General features: G+C 41.8%; 1 protein-coding gene across 1 annotated transcript in view; it reads left to right on the top strand.

The window, feature by feature from the left end:
• Nucleotides 1-21,518, top strand: part of Cep112 (centrosomal protein 112) — a 468,121-nt gene that overhangs the window by 403,011 nt on the left and 43,592 nt on the right. The window contains 1 exon segment of the mRNA XM_052196570.1: nt 5,311-5,400. Coding sequence (XP_052052530.1) covers nt 5,311-5,400 — 90 coding nt within the window.

Below are 21,518 nucleotides of genomic sequence, written 5' to 3'. Positions count from 1 at the left end.
GTGTATGTGAGTATATGTGTATGAGTGTGTGCATATATGAGTATTTTGCATGTGTGTGCATGCATGTACACGTGTGTGTGATGTCACAACTGGTGATTTCTCAAGAAAAGAAACCACAACTTAAAAGAAATCCCACTGGTTGTACATTCTGAGGAGCTGTGGTCATTTTCCTGTGGTCTTTTGTGTCAAAATCGAAGGTTCAAATTCAAATAACATAATTGTTTTAGAATATCAAACTGGGAACAGTTGCCAACAGAAACCATCATTTTCCTTTTATGTACTACACTTTAATTGAAAAAAGAATATTTTGGGCTACTTTTCCATTTTTACAATGATTTTTTTAATAGATAATAAAAGTCATTTCTAGACACAACTTTCTCTGGTTAACCTCTAAAAAGATTTTTGTACTTTACAATTTTTCACTACAAGCAAGTTTTAAGTACTACTGTTTTTGAAAAGCAAATGTAATTTGAATTCTATCTTGATAATAATGATAAAATGCAGTAGACTGAATAGTCTCACTGTGTGGGGTGTGCGGACAGCTTCATTTGTGGGTATAGAGAGAATTATGACTTCCCTCTATTCGATATTTGACTTCCCTCACACTGTCCCCACCACTGCCTCCCATCCCTCCCTCTCCTCCTCAGCTCTCTGGCTCCTTTTCCCTCCTCTGGCTGCTCTGCTTTGTGGACATCACAAAGGCCAGGTTCCAGGACCCTCTTCAATCTGCCTATTTTCCCAGACAAGGGACCCCTGCACTGGGTCTAAGAAGCTCTCTGTCCTGTTCAGACCTAGCTGTGCAGGTCATCTTTGTTCAGACCTAGCTGTGCAGATCACCTTTCAGCTCAGGCGGCTGTAACTAGAGCAGTGCTATGAACATCACACATTGGCTCCTCTCCATCACAGAGGCTTGGACTTCCGCCATCAAGACCTCCGCAGAGAGGACGTCTGTGAGACTGTAATTCCTCTCAGAGGTGGCTGTCTTTGACTAGCTTCTTTTCTTAGCATGCTGATTCCAGTCACCATGGCACACAAGCATGGCACCCAGGACTGTAGCCATTGCAATTGTCCAAGGACCCTTGCATAACATCTGAGAAGCTCAAACTGGTACCATTGCCTTGGGTGTTAGGATTTTAATATAGGAACTTGTTGGATATAAATATTAATATTGCAGCAATAGGTCCTCCTTGAAGTCCCAGTAGCTCTTTAAAATCAGCATGTTAAAACCATTCCTGCCCCAACATTTCCGACTTGCTATTATTTCCCCGAACTTCAACTCTCATTGGCAAGGCCCTGAGAGAGCTAAGTCCCTCCTCTCTGCCAAGCCCCCATTCATGGTTCTACCACCCGAGTCTGCTTCTCCATAGTTACTGCTCCCACTCAAGACCTCCATCCTGAAGCAGCCTTCTTTTTTAACCCCTTGCCTTCATTGGGACAATTAGTTCCTCAGAATTCAAGAGAAAAACACAAGTAGTTATGAAATGCTACCACAGAGGAGAGAAGCAGATTAGCTTCAGGCTTTGGCATTTGGAGGTAACAAGTGATTGGTGATGTGAGAACAGAAGAATGGTGAGAGAAGGCTGAAAGAGACTGGCAGGAGGGGACAGTATGCACAGGAGGGGCCTGCTAGGGAAGGGAACAGGGAACCAGGAGGAAGGAAAGGGATTTCCTTTAAGACAGGGGAAATGCACACGTTTATATTTTGCTGTGAGTAAAACAAAAACGAGAAAATAACCCACTTTGTTATGGCAGACTCCAGACAGCACATTATTATAATCACCACTGTGTAAGTGTGTGTACAGAGATGGCTATGCATATTACAAAATTAATATAGACATAGATTCTCTATTTCCAAACACAAGCCTACCACTGTTACATGTGCCATATTCAGGACCACCAGAAGCCCTGATGGCTGAAATCCACTGCCTTAGGGAGTGGAACCCCAGCATTTATGGCTCAGTTCCCTTCACTGTTGCAGTTTGGAGGTCACCTGTGCCAGGCATTGATCTGGCCAGGCACTAAGCCTGCAGAAGTGACAGAGAGCTCACAGCTGCAATCATTTGCAGCCTCACACACACAGGCATGTTACTTCTCTTCCACAGCAGGTTGGGGAAAGCCCAGAGGAGGCCAGGGAGCTCTGCCCTGAATTTCAGAACAGGGTAGGTGGGACAAAGAAAAGAGAGAGCAGGCACAGAGAAAGGCAGCAGGGTGCAGCCCAGACATTGAACTCAAGTTAGAGAAACATTAGTGCCAAGCAGCCCTGTGCCTCACTACCAGCCATGGGAGTTTGAGTACACAGAGCCCCCATGATCTCCTCAGGCACAATATGACTCGCTACAAAGAATCCTCACTGGAGTTGTAAATACAACCCCGCCCTGCCTTAGCTGGTTACTGATGGGAACAATAGCCCCAGCACAGCACATAGGCCCCAGGTACTTCCTCCATGCTATTAAGGCCCTTTGTGCTGTACTGAGGAAGTCAAGCTGCATCTCAGTGGTGGGGAGAGCTGCCTCAAATGTCATCAGGAAGGCCTCATCATAGGATTCGGGTCTCACAAGATCACTTGGCAGTAGCGCAATGACTTAGCAGCAAAGAGCTGGGCAGGAAAGTGTGCGTGGATTTGCGTTGTTACTCTCCACAAGCATGCCATTTTGTAACACCCTGTTTCCTGAGAGCCATCATAAGTCAAAAAGTGCTACAGAACTGGCAAGGATGGGAATGATCGCACCTACCTTTGTGGAGACAGACCACGGTGGTATACGGAAGAGATGAGGACTTGAGATTTCCAAGCTCATTCCCAGACCTAGTCAAACTGTAAATTCATAATGTTTAATATCAAAGAGACCCTAAAGCCATATAAGATTTTAAAATCATCTTACCTTTTAAACTAAAAGTTTTTTAGTGTTAGGTCTACCCATGAATGTGCTGCAAACAATTTCTACAATCAGAAACAACACCATAAGCATGTTTTTTTCCTTTTGGAGAGTGACCATCTATAGCTTTCATTAGCTGCTCAAAGAGATTTAAGATCCAACACCAATAATTTGTGTGTGTGTGTGTGTGTGTGTGTGTGTGTGTGTAAAAAAGACTAACCTATTGAAATGTTTTGTCTGTTTTAGTTTTGTTTAGTTTAGTTTAGTTTGTTGTCTGTTGTTGCTGGGGTTTGTTGTAGTTATTCTTTTTTAAGACAGGGTATCACACTATATCCCAAGACAACCTTAAACTTATCATCCTCTTGCCCCAGCTTCCTGGATGCTACAATTACAGGCAGGTGCCACCACTGCCTCATACATTGAATGGGCCCTAAATTAGACATTGTGCCTGAACCTGTAGGGTTTGTGATGGGCATTCTAGACATCTGTTCCAGGCCGAGCTCCAGGGCTTCTCACTGAACACTTGCCCTGTCTCTCAGAGCTAACTGCTCAGGGTCCTCAGGGGCTCTCGTTTGTGCTCAGGCTCTGGATCTAACCCTTCAGGACCATGGCCTCTACCTCAGGATCTCCCTGGAATCCAGCATTTCAGTCACCAACTGCTTCAACCCCTGTACTGGCTGGTTTTGTGTATCAACTTGACACAGGCTGGAGTTATCACAGAGGAAGGAGCTTCAGTTTGGGAAGTGCCTCCATGAGGTCTAGCTGTGGGGCATTTTCTCAATTAGTGATCAAGTGGGGAGGGCCCCTTGTGGGTGGTACCACCTCTGGACTGGTCTATAAGAGAGCAGGCTGAGCAAGCCAGGAGAAGCAAGCCAGTAAAAAACATCCCTCCATGGCCTCTGCATCAGCTCCTGCTTCCTAACCTGCTTGAGTTTTTTCCTGTCTTTTCTAGTTTCCTTGAGTCCTGACTTCCTTTAGTGATGAAATGCAACATGGAAGTGTAAGCTGAATAAACCCTTTCCTCCCCAACTTGCTTCTTGGTCATGATGTTTGTGCAGGAATAGAAACCCTAAGACAACCCCATTCCAGTTCTCTATCACTCTTTCCCAGGAAGCCAGGTGGTCCTGATCAGCCTCTCCACTCCTGCCTTGCCCTTGTCTGGTCTGTGACCAAAGCAGTGCCTACTCAGAGACCTCCAGTAGCTTCCTATCTCAGTAGAGCCTAAACTACCCCATATAGCCTGAGGCCTCTTCTCCATCTCCACAGTGACATCTGTGACTTCCCCAAAACTCCAGTGCATGCAGTGGCCTCTGCCTAGAAGGAAGGCTTTCCTGAAGATCCGTGTGGCTAGATGCTCCCTGCTTATAAATATTCGCTCAGATAGCCCTTCTTATTCTGTCTGTCTTAGCATTGTAACTTTTCCCCAGGATAGCCCCCTCCTCTGCTGTAGTTTTCTTCTGCACTGACCAAGGATGCTCATTACACTAATTCATTGCTTACTCCACCACCATCATAATGTAGGTCTAGAGAATCAGGAGGGGGTCTTTGTATCTCTTCTTGTGACATGTAGGGTCCCTATCATGGAGTAATATTGACTGGGTGAACCTCGTTTTTTAGATTATTTACCATCCTTGCTGTTACCATGCCGCGCTTTCTGTTCATTATAACTTTTTGCGCATTGGTTTTGTAACAATGCAAGATCCCCTCCTGTGCCCTCTGTCTTTTCTAGTTTCCTTTTCACTTGCAGTGAAGATTGACAAGATACAAACTGTAGACCTGTGGCTTCTAGCCTCCCCATATTAGTCAGGATCTGCTTCTGACAGCGACTTGGCAACTGAAAGGTCATCTCTCTCCACAACTTAAAAGTTCTTCAAATTCCACACCATCCTCTCAGAAGTTCTGTGGAGATTCATTTAAGTTTGCTATAAATTAATAATTATAATCTTTAAATGTCATATTGAGAAGATGTCACAATACCTACAGTTTTCAATGCTTTTCATTGTTATACTGGTAGGGCTGCTTTAATTAAAAATAACTTCCTCCTTTATTACATGGTTGGAGCCCTTGGATACGAGACATTTTGGTAACTGAAACTTTCTAATTTGTATATTGTATACATTAGGACTTATTTTCTTTTCTGTGGCTTTTTGGCATTTTGAGACAGGGTCTTGCTGTGTAGTCTAAACTTGTCTCAAACTCTCAGCAATCCTCCTGCCTCAGCCTTTTAGGATTGCAGTCATGTGCCACCCCACTCAGCTACATTTGTGGGTTTTTATTCTTAGGTACTCCTAAAGCACAAATGATGTGGGCTGAGACTCTTTGAAACAAAGTTATAAGCCAAGATCTGAGGCCCTGGTGATACCGAGTCATGTGGTAGAGCTAGCTTTTCAAATACACTAAGTTTTGATGTTGTTTTGTTTGTTTTACACTGTTTCAGGCTTTACAAGAAGAACTAGAAACCCGCTCTAATCAGGTGCGAAGTGCAGAGAAAAAGTTACAGCACAAAGAACTGGAGACGCAGGAACAGGTAGGTCCTTTCTGCCGTGCTTGCTCCTTCCTTCTCTAGCCCAGGGGCCGCGTCAGTGCGAGCTAGGGCCCTCTGGCTCTGAGGACAGAGCACCCACTGCATAGTCAGAAACTGGATAGTTCTGTATTACCACGCAGAACAAGCATCTGGCCATAGTGAAGACTGCATCTCTAACGTTCTGGTGGCTCTTCCTCCCTTAGTGGCTTAATTCTCAAAACAATTCCAAGATGGCTGCAAGCCACATACCCCACCCACTCCTGCACTGTCTGGGTACACAAAGTAGTCGGTTTCTGCACTCTTCTGAGGAATAAGGAACTCTTTTAGACTCACTCCTCTGCCTCTTTTTATTGGCTACAGCAGGTCACATGCTTAGCCTAGCATGCCCAACCAAGGGCTAGAGGACTGAGAGCACAACCAACCAGCCAATCGGGACTCACCAGCTGATGATAGACTTAAGACAAGCAAGGGAAAGAAAAACAAAGTAGAGAAATGGGTATTGGGTAGGCAGCTGACAGTGTCTTCTACGCCATTGTTTAAAAATAAGTGGACATATATTCTGGGTTCTCTTAAGATAGGTGAAGCTGTATAACATAAACGGACATTGTGTGGTTAACAGGCATAAGTCAAGTTTTCTGTTCAATTGTAATGTTCTCTCTTTCCATTATGTTAATAAAATAAGCTGACTATAACAATAGCTATTAACCTATTGTATTTTCAAATGACAGGCGTATTTAGACTCAACTCTTGGTTTTAATGAATTAGAGTACATGGCAATGTGGACACTTTAAAGCTTTAGCAGTGGCCCAACAGTGTTGATGAGACCCTGGGATACACTGTCCTCAGCCTCTGGGTATAGTCTTGCTTACACTTCCTCGGCGTCACCAGACCCTGCGCACGAACCACCACGAGTGTTGCAATGCCTCAGCTGTGCCAGGAAAGTTCAGTACAGGGCCTCAGGATGGGTCATTTTGATTTTTGGAAAATGTAAGCATTCAGGTCTGGTAATGAAAGCTCTGTTCATCTCTGGAGATATTGACAGAAAAGGACTCAAGGCACAGAGTGGGGACAAATGGTGTGGAGTTCTGACAGTCTCTGAGCTACAGTTGCCAATGCTTCCCCACTTTCTATAGCTTGTCTCTACATTTTAACAACCAAAAGCTTTTAGTTAAAGTCCAGTTTATCAGCTTTTCCTTTTACAGATAATGTTCTTAGTATCAAGCTAGAGAACTTTTTTCCTAACATTAACTTCCAGATTTTCTGCTTTTTTTGCCTTGAAGTTTTACAGGTTTATTATTATCATTATCATTATGATGATGATGATGATGATGATGATGATGATGATGATGATGATTTACATTCAAGGATGTGATCCGTTCTGAGTTAATTTTTTTTATTATTTTACTTATTTACTTTACATTCCACTCACTGTCCCCTCCCAGTCACCTGTCCCACAAGTCTTCCTTCCTCCCCCCTCCTTCTCTTCTCTGAGAGGGTGAGGCCCCTGGACAGCCCCCAACATAGGCATATTAAATTCGTGAGGCTAAGTGCATCCTCTCACACTGAGGCCAAACAAGGCAGCCTAGCTAGAAAGACCTATCCCATGTGCAGGCAGCAGCTTTTGGGACAGCCCTGTTCCAGCTGTTCAGGAGTCACCTGGAGGTCAAGCTGCACATCTGCTACACATGTGCAGGGAGGCCTAGGTCCAGCCTGTACATGTTCTTTGGTTGGTGGTTCAGTCTCTGAGAGACACAAGGGTCTGGGTTAGTTAATTCTGTTGGTTTCTCTATGGAGTCCCTATCCCCTTGGGGGCTGCAATCCTTCCTACTGTTCTTCCATAGGAGTCCCCGAGCTCCACCCACTGCTTGCTTGACTGTGGGTGTCTGCATCTGTCTGAGTCAGCTGCTGGGTGGAGCTTCTCAGAGGACAGCCATGCTAGACTCCTGTAAGTAAGCATAACAGTATTATTAATAGTGTCAGGGATTGGTGCTTGCCTATGGGATGGATCTCTGTTATTGGCTGGCCATTACCTCAGTCTCTGCTCCATCCCCTATCCGTGTATTTCTTGTAGACAGGATAAATTTGGGGTCGAAAGTTTTGTGGGTGGGTTGATGTCCCTGTTGCTCCATTGGTGTTCCTGCCTGGCTGTAGGAGGTGGCCTCTTCAGATTCCATATCACCAATGCTGTGAGTCCCAGTTAAGGATACCCCCATTGATTCTTGGGTACCTCCCTTATCCCAGGTCTCTTCTAGAGATGCAGATTTTCATACATTCTCATGGCTCTCTGGTCATCCCTCCTGTCCCTCCACACACCTGATCCTGAACCTCCCTATTCCCCTCCACAGCCCTTCTCCCAGTTCCCTCCCTCCATCTGCTTCTTATAACTATTTTATTCCCCTTCTAAGTGAGAGTCAAACATCCTTGTGTAGCTAAAAGTTTTAAGAATCCAGGCATCAGGTTTCTACCTGTCTTAGACCATCTGTGTTCCTGAATGAAAGGCACACACAGCACAGCCTCCATGTTTTTAGCATGTCTTAAGCAGCACTATAGCAGGCAGCTGCCTGCCTCCATGTGCTTAGAGTCCATTGCCCTGTCCATAATACCATCTACTGGCTCATCTGCGCTGCTCCTAGCTCCAGTCGGCCAGCCACAGGGCCATGTCTGCTTTTTCCTACCCCATGGCAGCTCTCTCCTTCTTCCTCTCCCTCTCCCTCTCCCTCTCCCTCTCCCTCTCTCTCTCCTTCTCCCTCTCCCTCTCCCTCTCCTTCTCTCCTCCCCCTTTCTTTCCCCCCTCCCCTCTCCTGCATGTTTTTTTTTTTTTTTTTTACAGCAGCTTCTTCTTTCTCTAGTAAAAAATATTTAAGAAGTCCAGTCCCAGGGTTTCTTTTTATTACATCCTTGTTTGTGCCTCCCTTCTTGTTTAGCTTTTTTGGAAATGTGGAGTGTAGGATCACTATCCCGTATTTTTTGCCTAATATCCACTTCTAAGTGAGTACATACCATGCATGATGTCCTTTTAACACTGAGTTACCTCACTCAAGATGATATTCTCAATTTCCAACCATTTGCCTGCAAAATTCATGTCGTCTTGGTTTTTTATAGCTGAATAGTGCCCTATTGCATAGATGTACCAGATTTTCTTTATCTGTACTTCAGTTGAAGGACATCTATCTAGGTTGTTTCCAGTTTCTAGTCGTCATGAATAAAGCTACTCTGAACATAGTTGAGCAAGTGTCTTTGTATGATGGTGGAGCATCTTTTGGGTATATGCCCAGGAGAGATATAGCTGAATAGGTATAGTTCTTGAGTTAGAACTATTCCTAGTTTTCTGAGAAACCACCAAATTAATCAATTAAACTAGTTGTAAAGGTTTGCACTCCCACCAGCAGTGGAAGAGGGTACTTCACATCTTTGCCAGCAGGAGCTCTCTCTTGAGTTTTTGATCTTAGCCATTCTGAGGGGTGTAAGATGGAGCATCAGAGTTGTTTGGATTTGCATTTCCCTAATGACTAAGGACTTTGAACATTTCTTTAAGCATTTCTCAACTATTTGAGGTTCCTCTGTTGAGAATTCTCTGTGTAGCTCTGTACCTCATTTTTAGTTGGTATCTAACTTCTTGAGTTCTTTATATATTTTGGATATTAGCCCTCTGTCAGATGTAGGGTTGATGAAGATCCTTTCCCAATTTGTAGGCTACCATTTGTCCTATTGACAGTGCCATTTGCCTTACAGAAGCTTTTCAATTTCATGATGTCCCATTTATCAATTGTTGATCTTAGAGACTGAGCCACTGTTATTTTGTTCAAGAAATTGTCTCCTGTACCAATGCATTCAAGGCTATTTCCCACTTTTTCCGTCTATGAGATTTGGTGAATGTGGTTTTATGTTGAGGTGTTTGATCCACTTGGACTTGAGTTTTGTGCAGGATGATAAATATGGATCTATTTTCATTCTTCTACATAGAGACATCCAGTTAGACCAGCACAATCTGTTGAAGATGCTTTCTTTTTTCTTTCTTTCTTTTTTCCATTGGATGTTTTTGAATTCTTAATCAAAAATCAAGTGACCATAGGTGTGGGTTTATTTCTGGATTTTTTATTTGACTCCATTGATCAACTTATCTGTTTCTGTACCAATGCCATATAGTTTTTATCACTATTGCTTTGCAATATAGCTTGAGGTCAGGGATGGTGATTCCTTCCAAAGTTCTTTTATTGTCCAGGATTATTTTGGCTATCCTAGATTTTTTTTATTGTTCTATATAATGTTGAGAATTATGTTTTCAAGGCCAATAAAAATTGAAATTTTGATGGGAATTGTATTGGATTTGTAGATTGCTTGTGGTAAGATTGTCATTTTCACTATTAATCCTGCCTATCCATCAGCACGGGAGATCATTCCATCTTCTGGTATCTTCTTCAATTTCTTTCTTTAAGAACTTAAAGTTTTTTTTTTACATACATACAGATCTTTCACTTGCTTGGTTAGAGTTACACTAAGATATTTTATATTATTCATGGCTATTGTAAAGGGTGCTATTTCCCTAATTTCTTTCTTGGCCAGTTTATCAATTATATAAAAAAGGGCTATTGATTTCTTTGAGTTAATTTTAAATCCAGCAATTTTGCTGAAGCTGCTTAACAGCTGTAGGAATTCTCTGGTAGATTTTTTGGGGGGTTGCTTATGTATACTATCATATGATCCACAAATAGCAATACTTTGACTTCTTTTTCAATTTATATTCCCTTGATCTCCTTTAGTTACCTTATTGCTCTGGCTAGAACTTATAGTACTATACTGAAGGGGTAGAGGGAGAGTGGGCAACCTTGTCTTGTGCCTGATTTTAGTGGAATTGCTTTAAGTTTCTCTCTATTTACCTTGATGTTGGCTATTGGATTTCTGTATATTATTTTGATTATGTTAAGGTATGTACCTTGTATCCCTGACCTCTCTAATACTTTTAACATGAATTGGTGTTTGATTTTGTCAAAGGCTCTTTCAGCATCTAATGAGATGATCATGGTATTTTTTTTCTTTCAGTTTGTTTATATGATGGATTATATAAACATGTTGATAGCTTTTCATATATTGAACCATGCTTGCATCTCTGGGATGAAATCTACTTGATCCAGATGGATGATGTTTTGATGTGTTCCTGGATTCGGTTTGCAAGAATTGCATTGAATATTTGGCATCGATGTTCATAAGCGAAATCAGTCTGAAGTTCTCTTTCTTTCTTCATTCTTTGTGTGGTTTAGGTAACAGTGTGACTGTGGCTTCATAAAATGAGTTTGACAGTATTTCTTCTGTTTCTATTTTGTGGAATAGTTTGTGTAATCTTGGTATTAGCTCCTCTTTGAATGTATGGTAGAAAACCATCTGGCCCTGGGCTTTTTTGTTTGTATGTTTGTTTCTTTCTTTCTTTGGGAGACTTTTAGTAACTGCTTCTATTTCTTTAGGGGTTATAGAGTTGTTTAAATAGTTTGCCTGATCTTATTTTAACTTTGGTAAGTGGTACCTGTCTAGAAAATCTATTTCATTAATATTTTCCAATTTTGTGGAATACAGGCTTTTGAAGTAAGACCTAATGATCCTTTGAATTTCCTCAGTGCCTGTTGTTACATCTCCCTTTTCATTCCTGATTTTATTTATTTGGATACTGTCTCTGTCTTTTGGTTAGTTTGGCTAAGGGTTTGTCTATCTTATTGGTTTCATTGATTCTTTGTATTGTTTTCTTTGTTTCTAAATGATTGGTTTCAGCCATGATTTTGATTATTTCCTACCTTCTACTCCTCTTTGGTACGCTTACTTCTTTTTTTTTTTCAAGAGCTTTCAGGTGTACTTGTAAATTGCTATTATGAAAACTTTTTAATTTCTTTATGGAGGAATTTAGTGCTATGAACTTTCCTTTTAGTACTGCTTTCATTGTGTCTCATAAATGTGGTTATGTTGTGCCTTCATTTTCATTGAATTTTTTTATTTCTCCCCTGACCCAGAGATCATTATCAAGTAGAGATTTCTGGTATTCATTGTTGAAAAGTTCAGCTTTCATCCATGGTTTTCTGTCTGATACGATACAAGGCATTATTTCAATTGTCATGTATCTGTTGAGGCTTGCACCATCAATGCGGTGCTGAGAAGAAATTGTATTCTTTTGTGTTTGAGTAAAATATTCTATAGATGTCTGTTACGTTCATTTCATTGATAATGTGTTAGTTTTATTATTTCTATGTTTAGTTTTGGTTGGGATAGCCTGTCAATTGATGAGAGTGGTATATTGAAGTCTCCCACTATTAATAGTTCAATATACAATTTAAGCTTTAGCATTGTTTCTTTTACAAATGTGAGTACCCTTGTGTTTGGGGGCATAGATGTTCAAAATTGAGATACCATTTTGGTATATTTTTTTGTTTAATGAGCTTGAAGTGTCCTTCAGTGTCTCTTTGGATTAATTTTGCTTGAAAGTATATTTTGTTATATATTAGAATGGCTACTCCAGCTTGATTCTTGGGTCTGTTTGCTTGGAAAACTTTTTCCAGCCATTTACTCTGAGATAATTATCTTTATTGGTGAGATGTGTTTCTCATATGCAGCAAAATGATGGATCCTGTTTTCACCTCCATTCTGTTGGCCTGTGTCTTTTTTATTGGGAAATTGAGTCCATTGATATTGAAAGATATTAATGACCAGTGATTATTTCCTGTTATTTGGATGTTTGTGGTATTACTGTGTGTGTGTGTGTGTGTGTGTGTGTGTGTGTGTGTGTGCGTGCATGCTTCCTTGTTCCATCTATGCGCACACACATGCTTCCCTTGTTTTTGCTGGTATGGAATTACTAATTTTTTGTGTCTTCTTGGATGTATTTATCCTCCTTGAATTGAAGTTTTCCTTCTAGTATTTTCTGTAGGCTGGACTTATGGGTAGATATTGTTTGAGTTGGGTTTTGTCTTGAAATATCTTATTTCCTCTGTCTATGGTGATTGAGAGTTTTGCTGGGTATAGTAGTCTAGGTTGGCATCTGTGGAGTTTTTTAGGGGTTGCAAGGTATCTATCTGTCAGGCCCTTCTAGCTTTTAGAATCTCTGTTGAGAAGTTGGTATAATTCTGATAGGTCTGCCTTATATGTTACTTGACCTTTTCCCTTGCCACTTTTAATATTCTTTCTTTGTTTTATAGATTTTCTGTTTTGATTATTATGTGGTGGGAGGATTTTCTTTTCTGGTCTAGTCTGATTGGTCTTTTATAAGTTTCTTGTATGGTTATAGGCATCTCTTTCTTTAGGTTAGGAATGTTTTCTTCTATGATTTTGTTGAAAATATTTTCTGGGCCTTGGAGCTAGGACTCTTGACCAAGCCAGCTCAGTCAGTCAACAGGTTCTCCAGTGCAGGAGTGAGGATTAAAAAGAAAAAAGACAGTTAGACAATATTGTAGCATGACACAGCCAGTTCTGAGGCTGAGGCAGGTTTAATTTTATACCACTTTAATTACATGCAGGTATTAAGGGCAAGTAGTACAAATGAGGAATCAAGCAAGACAATAGTCAAGGAACAAACAAGACAATGAACACAAAGTCCCATGATCACTCTGGTGATCACTGTTTCTAAGGATGATCAAGATGTCTGAGCCTACTTCTTTGTTCTAACCTAAAATCAGATTCTTACCTGGGCTTACTTCTTTGTCATGACCTAATATCAGATTCCTGCCAAGGGGCCTATTTCCTTGTTTTTCGCCACTGTCAGACTCTGCCAAAGGTACCCCAAAGGCTCTCTCCACAGACTCTTCACCTTCTTCTATTCCTATTATTCTTAGGTTAGGTCTTTTCATGGTATCCCAGATTTTCTGGATGTTTTGTGTCAGAAATTTTCTAGCTTTAACATTTTTTTTGATGTATCAATGTCTTCTATTGTATCTTCTACACCTCAGATTCTCTCTTCCATTTCCTGTATTCTGTTGGTCATTCCTGCATCTGTAGTTCCTGTTCTCTTCCCTAGGTTTTCCATCTCCAGGATTTCCTCAGTTTGTGTTTTCTTTATTGCTTCTATTTCCGCTTTTAGATCTTGCACAGTTTTATTTCTTTCCTTCACCTGTTTAATTATATTTTCCTGTATATCTTTAAGAGATTTATTTGCCTCCTCTTTAAAGACTTCTACCTGTTTGATTATATTTTCCTGCATTTCTTTTAGGGATTTATTCATTTCCTCTTTAAAGGCCTCTATAATCTTTTTAATATTGAACTTGAGGTTATTTTCTTGTGCTTTGGTTATGTTAGGATATCCAGGGCTTGCTGTTGTAGTGTAGCTGTGCTCTGAAGGTGTCATAGTGCTCTGCCTTTTTTAGATTGTGTTCTTTCAAGGGCCTTTAGCCATCTGGATAGCTTTGGTCCCTGGATGTTCTTGTTGTGGTATGTGTTGGGAGGAGTATTAACCTCAATGGTCCTGGTGTGGCATGCCTCTAATGGGTATCTTTGGGTTGTATGGTTCTGGATCTGCAGGTCTGTATGGTTCAGGGTCAGAGAGGGAGAGTGAGAATGGAGGTCCAACTGGGCAATCAGGCTGCTCAGGGCAGCTTGGTGTGCCCAGAGGACTCAGCCAGCAGGGAGGATGGAGGGGAAGGGAAGCTTACCTGTATGGCTCAGGATCCATATGTCTAATGAAGGTGGGAGGAGAGGTGGGGGAAGAATGAATGTTCCCCTGGGATAGCAGGCTGCTCAGAGCAGCTTGGCTTGCTCCAGGGGGCTCAGCAAGCAGGGAAGATTGGTGGGGGAAAGGAAGCTTACATGTATGGTTCCGGATCAACAGGTCTGATGAAAGTGGGAGGAGAGGTGTCAGGAGAATGAAATCTGAGTTAAGTTTCATAAAAGTTCTTTTTTAAAAAATTAAAACTTACTACAGACCTGACTTCCTATAACTTCTTGCCATGCCATAGTGTCTTCCCTGTATAATCTATTTCACATATATACTACTGTTTTCATACATGCATATGCATGTATGTGTGTATATATTGTGTATTATATGGTGTCCTTGTCATACAGTTGAAAACAGGTGAAATACTCTGATTAAAAAAAAAAAAAAAAAAGCACCCATGCTTTCCAAATGTCTACAAGGGATAGACATTATGCAAGAAGCATTTAATCTTCTCTGTGTCCAACGAAAGTCAGCACTGCCATTTGCCATCTCCATTTTACCAGTGGCCGTGCAGGACCTCACCTAGTGGAAGTGTGTCAAACACAAGTCACCTGAATTCTAGTCCTTTGTTCCTCTCTGACAACTTTTTATCCATTTGCAGTTAGTATAAGAAAGGAAGAAACAAACACTCTGGTGCTGTTCCAGATCACACCTAAGGGTAACAAAAGACTAAACTTGGATGTCCAGTACACACTATAGGAGCTAATGCCCTTGACCCTTTACAGGTGGAGCAGTGACTGGGGCAAAGGAAGTGAGCACAGGGCAGATTTGGCTGCAGATGAGCTCGCACTCATCAGTGGGAGTGCAATGGCAGGCAGGTCCAAGCAGCATGGGTCTACTTGTGCAGAAGGTCACCTGACAAACGTCACCGGAGCCCTGTTCTCTGTCCAAGTCACTCCTGACAAAAATAATTTAAAAACTAGCTTTTCAAAAACACAAAACTCTCCGGGGCTCCCTAGAGGGCTGCGGCCTCGCTAATTTGTGGTAAAATGTGACTTCAGGTAAAACATTGTTGACACCACTTAAATTCATGGCAAAACTTCACACAGAAAATTCCATAATATGTTGAGAGTTAGGAAATCAAGAATCCCAGATAAACAATAGGGAAGGATTCAGGAACTACTTTCAGCCTTTTTTTCTTGACTTCTTTTTGATCATCAAAGTTGCTTTCATGTTTGCAGTGACAATAGCTTTTTAGAGTATTTCTTACACTAACTCCTGATATCTCCCATTAGGCCACAGTTTACCAAAGAAACATGGGGAAATCCCCATAGATGACGCTGAGTGTTCCTAGCCCTCTCCACCACAGGTGGTAGGGTTTTTCTACAAGTTCCTAGGATGTAGCTGGAACAGTTGTTTCAAGAAAAATGAATAGCAAGGAATCTGAACTTAATAAATCTTAATAAATAAATAATATTCATTTGTAACTTAATTTAACCTTTTATCTAAATTTGACTCATGTTCCCCTTTCAATTAATGACCCCAAGAGAATCAGTCAAAAGGACTAGGGCTCCCTGGGTGATGGTTTCTTAGGGTCTGCTTCTGTATGGGCCTCAGGTATCTGAGATGTTGACAGCATCCTAATGGGCCTTGCCTTTTCATCACCTATCAAAGTGACTACAGTAGCAGTAGCCAGCCTTACATCACCCAATCAAACAACTGCGCTGAACGTAAAACAGCTACTTAGAACTTTCTTCTTTCTCTTGTCAACTAAATATTATTATCCTGATACTAGTTGCATAAAAAAATCAAATTGAAACTGGCAGGATTACAAAAGACAATTTCCTCGGCTGCTTTTTATAACTTACTTGCTCTTAAAAAAAAAAAAAAAGTTTAAACTGTCTCTGGTTTTCATTTAAGAAAAATTCCTGTGTTTTGATTTTACAAAAACAAAAAAATGAATGAGGCATTTTAAAAGCTATGTTTTTAATTAAAAACAAAAGGCTGCTTCTCATCAGGTCTTGATGGGTGGTATCCTTTATGCCCTGGTGCCACTTGCCCTGGTGCCATCAGCTCTTCTCTGTCTCCTCCACTGGCATAGCTGCACAGAACACACCTTCATCAGTGTGTGCAAAGGAAACCCATGTGTACAGTCAGAGAACTAGAATTGAAAATTTACTAGTTTCCTAAGTTAATCTTACAAAAGTACAATCCCTCCTATAATCCTCAGATATAAAGTAAGTATAAACACCATTATATTTATCTATATCAAGAGTTAGTGCTATTTCTAATTCCAGATAAGATCTGGACAATAAACCCATAACTTCAGGAAAGGGTGAGGGGATGGAGCTCTGATCAGACATCTTCCTTGTGCAAAGAAACAGCACTCCAGAAAGGCTGTGCTGTCTCTGGTTCTGAAGATGACCCAAGGGGTGCTGGGTATGCGCTGCTCCTCCCTGGATGTTCTTTTCCATCACAGTAACACAGCATAAAATGCATAGATGCTATCTATCACTCGAGTTCAGGTATAGATGAGAACATTATGGCTAAAACTAAAACTTACCTCTGGAACCAAATGTTTTATAACTTACAAGGAGAATAGATTATTCTCCTTCTGGCAAATTATGGAGAAAAAAAGAAAAAAGAAATAAACTTTTATTTGGTATTTTAATACTGTGTAAAGCATATTTTTATAACTGTCACTAAACAGTGTCAGATTCTGCCCTATTTCAGTGGGTACTAAACACATGTAACAAGCCCCCTGTTTCAGACTGGTGATCTGAAAGTTGAAAACATAATTAGCTTTCATAATGATTTAATTGATTTTGCCAGTGGCTAAGGAAAGATTTCATTAGGTCTCATGGTCTCTTGATACATTGTTGACTTTCTCCTTTTTCATATTTGATTACATTGATCATTTTGTTTCTCAGAAAAAAAATCTTTTCTGCTCCTTTCGTATTTTCTCCCTACCTGGTGCTGAGGATGGAGCCCAGAGCCACTAAGCCTTTTTAGTGGCTCCACTAAAGGCGCTCATAGGCGCTCCACTCAAGACAATGGCAGGTATGAGAAGACTTCAAGATAGATGATCCAGGCCGGAAATTGAAGCGGGGGGGGGGGGGGGGGGGGGGGGGGGAGGGTTGCTTCCACAAGGCTAAGCAATGGAAAGAACAAGAGCCTTATAATACCTCACATCTTCATGGTCCCTGGGAGAGTAGGGGTGAAGAGGATTCTGCCAGAAGAAGGTGGGGTCCCAGTGCCCTATTGACAGGGTGTCATTTCAAGAGTACCAGGAGCAAGGCAGCTCCTTCGATGGCTGTCAGGAAAGAGCTAGCACTGCCTCTTCCAGAAGCCTTCAGTGAAAAGCTCCTGGCTCCTACCTATCCCACTGCCTCAGCTGTCCCTGGAGGCTGCTCGAGCTTTGTGGCCAGCCTTTTTGATGGCCATTGTGTTAGCTCCTAATAGTGTGTGATGTGTCCATGTCTAGACTGTCTAGGTGCAGGTAGTCCATAAGCTGTTTTCAAAGATGTAATTTCTATAAGTCACTCACCCCCCCCCTTTTCAGCCACAGTCTTGTAGGCCCAGCTCCATGACAAAGGCCTAAACACACTGGTTAATTCCAAAGAGAATTTAATGACCAAAGCCCGTCTCAGTGGTCACTGTGTGCTTATGTCTGAGATGTCCCAGAGACAAGACCCGAGGAGAAGAAAGCAGTGCAGCAGTTAAAGCATTGTGGTTCTGAACCCACCCTTGCCTCTAACCTTACATTCTTGGTCAAGTCCCTTCCTTGTCCATCAACTGTTAGTACTCTCTTCCCACAGGACTCCTGGTAACAGCAAAACAAGATGGTGGTTGTAAAAATACTTTAAACACTATAAAACATGCAGCTGCAGTGTGTGTAATTAGTTGTTCATAACAGGGAAGGAGGGGACGTCTGACTTGGACATTGAATGAGCAGAGAGAAGGCCTTCCCGTTAGGACAGGAAGGAGGAGTTATAAAGCAGAACAACTCTGAAGTGGTCAGGGATATTACGTCATGTCTAGGCCAGGGGTTACATCAGTAAAGAGGAAAGCAAACTGGACCAGAACACTACTTTCATTCATTTGTCAACTAAGAGAGAGAGACAGAGACAGACAGAGAGACAAAGATCCTCACTGTCACTATCTGCTCTTCACTGAGCACGTGGTATGTGTCAGAGTAGTTGGTGACCACTCTTAGATGCAGTGCTAGGATGTTTCAGTCATTGTCACAACATTGTCACCCACTGGGGCACACAGTCTAGTTTACCTTTGCAAGGATTAATCAACAACAGTAGGTGAGAGATCTACTCAGACATTACAGCATTTAAATTTGCATTGCAAGTCACAAGAGAAACATGAAAGACTTGATGTCACAGAGAATAGAGAGGGTAGATAGGAAGATTTACTCACAAGGAAAATTCACAAAAACACAGATGTAGAAGCAGGAGTAAGAAAGAAATGTATCAAGACTATCTGAGGTTATGGTTGTTTGTTTTGAATGACAAGATGGTACACAATAGGCTTTACTATGGTTATTTCTGAGATGTTAGGGGCAACACTCAAGTGGAAATATGGAGTTCAAGATCTGAATTACCAACTGCAAAAAGAACCCATTTGCTGCAAACATCTGCTCACATGGGCATGAGTACCAAGAGGCCCTGACTGGGCATGGGCCAGGACCAACTCAAGGGACTCAAGAAATAGGCAGATCTAAAGGAATCAAGTAGGTATAGGAAGATAGGAGCAGAGCTTGAGGAATTGAATACCACAGAATCAGGAGAGTGCTTCCTCTCAGACTGTGTTCTGTAGGATAAGAACTCCCGCTTCATGACATCTGTGAACCATTTGGATCACTCTTTGGAGGCATTGTTGTTTCAACCCCATACTGAACCTTCCTCTCCACCCCCATCCCCTACCTCTTTCCTTCTGTCTTCTGTGCTTTGTAGAACTTCTGTGGTCTCCACTGAAGGTTTTCCCACCCAGCGTCCTTGGATACTGACTGTGCTCTGAGGGTGGGACTGTGTGCTGGGACTGTGTTAGGTCTGTCAGCACTTAGCCCTGTGCCCGCCCCATGTGGTGCATGGTAAGTATGATGGGAGAAAGGAAGGAAGGAAAGAGTTATAGAGCATGGGGGGTGGGGGGGGCTTAGGAAGAGAAAGCAGGAATGAAGGTTAACTGCATCACATGCTACAGGGAGTCTAAAGCTAAAGACTTGTTCAAAAGCCACTGAACTCGGCTCATGGGTACCTTTGGTATTAACCTCCAAAACATATTCTAAGTAACTTTCTAGGCTTATGTTTGTCTATACTTTTATGAAAATAATACCACAGCTTCTCATCTGAGGTGGTCATTCCGTTTGGTACGATCATTCATGGGCCATCATGACCTCTGAGGCTCTCAGAAATCCCTAAACGTTATAGCACAAAGGGTTGGGAACCAGTGAAAACTAGAGATACCAGTACCCTGGCCACACAGCCCTCCTTTCTGTTCTCCTCTAAAGTAAGCAGATTTTCCTTCTGAAAAAGAAGCTTCTCAGGGACCAATGAGATAACTCAGCAAGGAAAAGCACTTGGTGGTCAAGCCTGATGACCTGAGTTCAATCTCTCCAGCTCACAATGGAAGGAGAGAAGTGATCTCAAAATATCTTCTGATTTACACACACACACAACACACATACACACAAACACAGCACTACCGCGGGGCCGACTTATGCCCATGCACACATCATACACACCCAAAAATAGTAGGAAAAAAAATTAATGTCCCGAGAAAGCCATAGGAAAAGGGCATTCAGTAGTCCTGTGTTGTGTCCAGAGACAAACTGAACATTCTTCCTCTTCCTTCCTGGGTCCTGGAGGTGAAGAAAGTCTGGAGCTTTTAGTGTTAAGTGGCTTTCAGGGGAGACCAGCAAGGCATACCCTGCAATGTCTCAGATCCTCCTACCTGTTGCTACCCTACAACTGTCTTTCCCAAGAAGTCTGAACTCCCACAGTGCTCAGTGGTCTGCCGGGGAATACCATGGAGAGAGCAGAACCCAAATCAATGTGTTCAAAGATTTCACTTTCCAGTGTTCTTATCGTTAAGGCGCCTGCATCATCCTTAAGGGTAGCAACAAATCCATAGAGCCCCGTTAAGGACAGCCTTAAGGAAGATGGTGCTGTGAAGACAGAATCGATTAAGCAATAATCGTGACAATTGTTAAAAGGAAGAATTGGTCTTCTACAGATTTCCAAGCCTTTAATTTACCCATTTTCCATAATGGATTTTAAAACTTCCCAGTCTTGGCTGCTGTGGGCTAATTCATCTGCAGTGAACTCTATTTGAAAGTACTAACAACTCTAAACTATGCTTTCTCCCAGAGCACATTATGAAAACAGGAATAATAATTGCAACAGAAATATAATTCAAAGACTTTTATTGACTTTTCATGTTTAATGGTTATTATTCTGGCTTGTTTCAAATAATTTTAATAACCACAGTTTATTTACAAAATTCAGACTGCTTCTTTTGTTCCTGTGCCAACAAAATGCATTTGTTCCCAGACAGCTGGCATGAGGCATCATCTTAAGGCTGGGATTGTTATGAAGGATAGAAACACATTTAACTTTGGCCACATCTTCTCAATGAGCTTGACTAACGTGTGTCTCAAACACTTGAACTCGGTGTCAGCGACAATATATTTTTATAACAATACACATCTCAGAATGTTCCTTATAAACTAGTTTGTCTGAGAGACATCAGTAGCGAGGCAAGTCAAGCACTTGTCCCTAAACCCCTCACTGAAAAAGGTTCACAGAAAGGTTTTGAGGCAAACCGAAAGCTCTCTCCTGGTGTGAGTTTGCTCTGTGTTTCCTTCTGGCTTCCCAGAGTCTCTTTGTTTTGAACCTCAGTAGATGTATTGTGCTGGGGACAAGAGAGGGGGCCAGACCCCCGATGTGCCTGCTGCATGGTTTTAATCCTGTGGTTTGCTGACATATCAGTTGCAAGAATCAGCCAGGCACCCCCCACACCATTGCAGCTGTTTGTCCAGAGAGCATTTTCTGCATTGGTGAGGTAGCTTTCTCTGTCCTTGCAGCAACCCCTAGGGGATGATGAAGAGCAGAAGAGAGCCCCTGGACTGCACAGGCTCCAGCACAGCCCTGGTGCGCTCTAAGCCAGAGTGTCTATCGAAGACATGCTAAGCCAGGATGCCTAGCTAAGCTGGAGCTCATTTTATGCCCTTCTAATGCAGTAATCTGATGATATTTTCTCACTTCTTTTATTAGATAGCTTGGGTCTAATTGTAGAACTTTTTAAAACATTTTTTTAATCCTCAAATGATTTATTCCAAACCAATAAATCCTGCAGACCTTAAAAATTATACAGCAGAAACAAAAAACATGTTGCTTCTTTACCATCTTTTTGTTTTGTTTTGTTTTTCAAGTCACGGTTTCTCTGTGTAGTGTCCTGGAACTCACTCTGTAGATCAGGCTGGCCTTGA

This window comes from Apodemus sylvaticus, chromosome 10 (genome assembly GCF_947179515.1).
Source record: "Apodemus sylvaticus chromosome 10, mApoSyl1.1, whole genome shotgun sequence".
NCBI lineage: Eukaryota > Metazoa > Chordata > Mammalia > Rodentia > Muridae > Apodemus > Apodemus sylvaticus.
The sequence above is the reverse complement of the archived record's forward strand: the minus strand, read 5'-3'. Positions and strand labels throughout refer to the sequence as shown.